Genomic DNA, 6,000 nt, shown 5'->3' with positions numbered 1-6,000 from the left:
TACATGCCTTGCGCCCGGAGCCATACGGCAGCCGGTGCCTTCGGGCTGAGGGCCGCGGCAGAACCAGGACCTTGGCCGTCGGGCCGGGCCGCAGCAAGCACAGAAATTACACTTAATTCCCCCGCTACCAATTTAATCCCTGGTGTAACCTAGTCCCCCGCTACCCGATGCCTTCAGCCCCCACGGCCGCGCCGGGCACCGCCGCCCGCGCGAGTAACCGTTGCCTCCCGCGCCAGCGACCGTTGCCACGCCCCACCCGCGCCCGCGCGCGCGCGCCCGCCCGGCCGCCCCGCCCCGCCTGAGTCAGTGGGCGGGGAGCTCCCCCTTCTTCCCCTCCCTCGGCTACCGCAGGGGCGGGGGAGCGCGGAGCGCATCGATCGCGTCCATCCGCCCACTCGGCGCTCGGCTCCCTCGGCAGCTCCAGCCCCAGCCCTCCCCGTCCCCCGCCATTTCAGACCGGGACGGAGAGGGACGCGGAGCGGCCGCCGCGGCGGGGGCGGGCAGGGGCACACCGGCGTGCTCCCGCGGCCCGCGCAGCGCCAGGCAGGTACCACCTTCCCCCCTCCCTGCTCAGCTGCCCCGCTCCCTCCCTCCCTCCCCACACGCCTCGCCCTCCACCGAGGTGGGGCAGGGGGCGGCGGCGGCGGCGGCGGCAGCAGCGGCTTCCCGGAGCCGCGCTCCCCTCCGCGGCTGGTGATGCCCGCCCCGGCGGGACCCCCCTCCTTCCCCCCGCCAGCGCCGCCCCGCCCCGCCGAGGGGGCAGAGCCGGGCGGGGGCCTCCGCGGCGCCTGTCCCGCTGCTGCCACCGCGGGGGCTGCGCCCTGCGCCGCTTCCCCCTCCCGCCGGCATCGCCGCCGCCCCGCGTCCCCCCCCCCCCCTCCCCCAGCCTTCCCCCGCGCCGTCTCCTGCCGCCGCCGCCGCCGTCCTTCCCCGCGGCGCGGGCGGCGGCTCCGCGGCGGGACAGGTGGCCAACGCCCTCCGGGAGCCCCGGCACCGTGCTGAGTCAACCTCCCTCCCCCACTGAAAAAAAAAAAACAAAAAAAAAAACAAAAAAAAACAAACCATAAAAACCTCCGTCTTGCTCCTTCTCCTTCCCCCCCCCCTCCCCCCCCCCCCCCAAATCCTGAAAATCCCGTCACGGCGGCACGGGGAAAGTTTCGGCCGCCCGGCCGCGCCGCCTCGCTCCTGCGGGGAGCCGCGAGGCGGCCCCGCCCGGGCAGGGGGCGGGCGGCAGCGGCCCCGCCGCCCCCGGGGGCCGGGCCGGAAAGGGGGCGGCGGCGGCGGCGGCGGGGGGGCGCCGAGAGGTGAGCCCGCGCGCGCCCCTCCCGTGCCCCCCCCCTGCCCCCAGCACGCGTGTTCCCGTCCGTGGGGCGGCCACGGGAAACGGCCCGGAGGGATGCTCGGTCCTCCTCGGTCTTGACAAAAAAAAAAAAAAAAAAAAAATCAGGGAAGTCCTCCGGAATGCTTGGAACTTCAGCAGGAAACCGAGCGGGAAATGAAACCTGTGTTCTGCAGAAAATGCTCTTCAGCCTCTCTCAGAAATCCGTAAAGCGGGCACTTTAGGTTTTTAAGCAGTTTCTGTAATCGCTGCCTTTCAGCTTCGTGATTGCACCACGCTTACTTAGAATTTAGTTTGAGAAGTAGCATCCCCTCTTATCTTTTGAGTGCGTATGTGTGTGTGTGCTTTTGGGAGGAGGAGAATCGCTTTTCCTGTAATAGTAAGCAAATATGATAGTGAATGAAAATGCGCTAACGGCATCCTCATTTGTCGTAGCTTGACCCTTTCTGCTTAATGTTGGTTTCTTTGTCATCAGGTCTGCTAAAAAATGACAGAATATAAGCTTGTTGTTGTTGGAGCTGGTGGTGTAGGCAAGAGTGCCTTGACGATACAGCTAATTCAAAATCACTTTGTGGATGAATATGACCCTACAATAGAGGTAAACAGCTTCATCTTACACTTTTTTTTTAATGATCAGAAGTTATCAGTAAATAATGGTGATTGATCACCTTTAGACAATTACTGCAGAAATATTGTAGGAAACATCGTACCATTCATTGTGCCAGTATTAGCAAATGAGAGTATTTTCAATTTGGCGATGGGACAACAGCTGCAATAAATACTTAACAATTTTGATCAGTTAAAATGTGATGTTAGTTGCCACGTCTTAATGGGCAGTTTGAATACATGTTTTTATAAATGTTTGTAACAAAGTATTTGTCAAGGTTATTTAAAAATGCCTGTCAAAACTGATTTTGCATGCAACCTAGAAATGTCTTAAATCTTTTTGATCTCAAGGAGAAGCTGTAGTCCTGAAATGTACCTGTTAAGCTTTCTCAGCTTTTATCATTAGGATCTGTTTCGTGTGTTCTGGAATGCTATGGTGAATGAGACAAAATCTGGAGCTTGATTTCCCCCCCCCCTTTCCTTTTTAACATGCCAGTGTGTGTTGCGGAATATCTAGAAAAACTTTACAAGGTAACTATAGTGGATTCTTTGAAATACAGGATACTGTTCCTCAAAACATGAAACTACATTTAAGCTTCAAAAGTTATGTTATTTAAAAGGTTTTTTTTTTATGGCAGGGAAGCTTTGCCTTTTAAATACAAGAAAAATACTAATATAGTCTGAAATCTCCTGTGGATCATTTGATTTAATAATCTCAGACTCTGTATAAAAGGAGAAATGACACTATAATTTACCCAAGATTTTTATGTTCCCAGTACTGAAGCTTTGTAGCTTATGACTTCATTTATATGTTTATACAATGAGACTTCCAAGCTCACTTGAAGGAATCACAGAGGTTTAAATCTAGTCTTAAGTGGTGACTCAGGGAATGGCTATGCAGTTTGTTTTCAGGTAGGCATAAGTAAAAGGAGTCTGTGCTCTGAAATGGTAGGAAGCTGTGTTACTTTAGAGAAGCAGAGACCTGCATTACTATGCCCCAGTGAGAGCTATGTTGGCTTGAGTTTGGGATTACCTTAATGTAGCAGTGTCATCTTGTCTGCTTGCAGAATGGCCAGGTAATCTCGTGTATGCTTGTGGAAAATTGTGTGAACAGAGCCTTAGAGAGAGGGGGGATGTTTGACTTGCACTAGGAGAACAGCTCTTTTATTAATTAAGATATATGAGGTTTTAAAAACAACAATCCAAAACACACTTAAACTCATTGAGAGGAACAGACAGAACATGATTTTCCTTGTCCTTGTAAAAGGAACCTTGGGGGATATTGGCTTTTGTAATATCTGTTCATAATCATCTGTGCAGGTTTCTGTTTGATGAGAAGTGTAAATACACTTTAAAGTGTAAGTACTATAGATGTTCTATGTTACAAGTTGCTGTGTAATGCCAGAATTGTGTAAATGACTTAGGAACGTGTGGATTTAAATACCAGTATTGCTAAATCCCTTAAGGTATTTTGATAATCAACAAGATGATTTTTTTTGAGGAATACCAAATACCTTTTAAGTATGTTCATGTTCATAAAATGAAAATATAGTTCCTTAGGAAAAGAATCTAAAATCCCTGAACTGTGGCTTTTATTTGGTGATGTACAGGATGACTGTAACAATGTGGTGTGATCCAGAATCAATATGTTCTTCTGAAAGAAAGAAACCTTTAGCCTAATAGATTTTACATGTATCAACAGCTTGTTTACTGCAACAATATTATTCTTCTGTAAGCATTATTATTACTTGTGTGAGTACTTGTCTGAGTACTAGTTATAATTTTTTGTCTCATAATTTACGAGACCTTGAGGATGGAGACCATGTCTTCTTATACATGAGATAGCAGTACTGTTGAATAATCATACAGCTAAACTTGCTTGTGAGAGCTGTCTGTCATTCTGAGTGGCAGAGAGATCTCGGAGAAGAGCTTATAATTGGGTTAAAATGTTTCAGACTTTGGCTGGGCAGAATTCCATTTAGTCCAGAAGGGTTGCTTGATTGTATTTTCTGTATAGATAGCTGCATTTCTGGTGGTAGGTACTGATCAAAGAACAACAGCAGTAGTGATTTTTGTGCAGTAGGAGGAAATAAAGCTAAAATTGCTTTGTTTAGTAAATAATAACAAATAAGATGGTTCAATAGTGTCATTACTATTATTTTTTTCACTACTATGTTTTTTATTGTCATATGGCTGTTGCCAAAATCCTAATTTTTCCCCAGTGAAATAATCAAGCTAAATATTTTGGGGTAGATAGGGGAAAGAAGAAAGAGTTCAGTGTTTGTTATGTATAGTGGAGTCCTTAAATAACATAGTTATATCTTGTTAATTACAGGAAAGATTTTTTTTTTTTTTTTTTTTTTTGGAATAAGTTCAACATTTCTGAATTTTTGTGTTGTAAAGACAAGATGCAATTAAAGAAAGCAAAAAATATAGTAGTTACCTGGATCATTCTGTAGAATGACACGTGCTGTAGCACTATTGGTGTTGAATTTTCCTGTGCAATAGGATTAATGATTCAACAGATAGTGTATCCTTTTGGAAAACTTCAAGTCTTGGGGCCCATTTGTGAGAATTTTCTATTTGAAAACTTATATTTTTCATCAGCTGTTATGCTTAAATATAACCAATGTATGTTTGGATGGCTGCTGTCATTTAAAAGTAATGCCTTGTATATGTATGGTGATTTTATATATCATTTGAAATGAATCTCCAAGCACAGATTTATAGCTAAGCAATTTAAGTGGTATATTTTAAGTGAAATGTGTGTAGACTAACCTTTGTAAATCTGATCTAATAACTAGAACAGTTGGATTAGTGCCCTCTACTGGTCAAATGTTTGTTAAATCTTTATTTGCTGTGTCCTGGGGGAATAACATTTACTTTCCCCCCTCCCCCCTCTGTACTTTAGCATATTAAGTACTAACTTATGGGTCATACTTTAAATGTCTTTTGGAAAAAGAACAGCCTTCCTAGTTGGCTGTCAGAAGGTGCTTCCAATAGGATTAGCAAAATCCGTTAAGTGATTTAGGAATACAGGTATTTAAGTCTATATCTTCTTTAATGATCTGTGCACCTGTTAAACTTCCACCAATATTTAGTAGTAGCTTACTCTTAGTAAGTATGATATTTTAATATTATATCACTGGTATAGTGGATCCTTCCACAAATAATAACAAAACTTCTGATTCCTCTCTTTGGATGGGATTTATTAAACAATGATTTTTTTAGATGAATTCCACATGTAGTGTATAGCTGAGATTTGCTGTCACACTTTCTTATCAGTGCTTGTTGTGAACAGGTGGAAGTAGTACTCTTAGCATAATTCCTGCCGATTTTTATGGCTTGTGAAAGGCCAATAAAGGCAAGTTAAGTGATTAATGAAATTAAAGCTTTTTGTTGTAAATTTGCTGGATCTGTATTAAGGGCAGTATTACAAGTTCATATTTGGAATCATGTAACTACTTTGAAATTGATTTCTATTTTGCATTTTGTTTTTACTTAGTAGTCTTACACTGGGTGTTTCTGCATTGCCATATCTTCCTGTGTGCAGCTATTGGATTTTTGTAAATTCATGAGAAGTTGGATTTTCATTGTTAAAGAGGAATCTGGTCTTGTAGGATTCTGCAATTGCATTTTAAGCAAAAGTACTGTTGTGGCATAACTTGATTTGGACTTTTCTTTAGAGTACATACTACATTCCCTGTTGCAGGACTTTATAATTTCTACAGTGTGTAAACACCAAATTATCTTGGGTATGGATGCACTGGTATTCACCAAGTTACTTGGGGTGGAGATCCCAGTAGCCTAAGCTTTACTGTAACGATTCGTGTTTCTTTTTACTGTGACAAATGTGATTTCAGGTTTGACTTTGTTTCTTTGTCATTTTTCTTCTGTGAAATGTTTGTTCTTTCAGTAGCTTGGAAGGAAATCATAATCTTATATTTTCCTTCACAGGCTTTCTTTTCCTTCCACTTCAAATTTTCTCTCTAGTTAGTGACAAAATTTTCTTTCCAGATGTGGGCACAAGGATCACAAGGCCTTCCTTGCACTTG

At 44.8% G+C, this 6,000-nt stretch overlaps 1 protein-coding gene across 2 annotated transcripts in view; it reads left to right on the top strand.

Annotated features, from left to right (window-relative positions):
• Positions 1-363: 363 nt before the first annotated feature.
• KRAS (KRAS proto-oncogene, GTPase) overlaps positions 364-6,000 on the top strand; it is a 25,182-nt gene continuing 19,545 nt past the window's right edge. Inside the window, exons 1-2 of one of the 2 annotated variants that reach the window (XM_062591855.1) lie at positions 364-543; positions 1,815-1,937. In XM_062591855.1, the coding sequence (XP_062447839.1) occupies positions 1,827-1,937 (111 nt within the window). In that variant the 5' untranslated portion in view covers positions 364-543; positions 1,815-1,826. Of the gene's footprint in view, positions 548-1,814; positions 1,938-6,000 lie in introns of both variants that reach the window. The other variant, XM_062591847.1, reaches the window with a different exon arrangement.

The sequence above is a fragment of the Rhea pennata genome, chromosome 1, assembly GCF_028389875.1.
Source record: "Rhea pennata isolate bPtePen1 chromosome 1, bPtePen1.pri, whole genome shotgun sequence".
NCBI classification, from domain to species: domain Eukaryota; kingdom Metazoa; phylum Chordata; class Aves; order Rheiformes; family Rheidae; genus Rhea; species Rhea pennata.
Note: the sequence above shows the minus strand (reverse complement) of the source record. Positions and strands in the feature narration are given on the sequence as shown.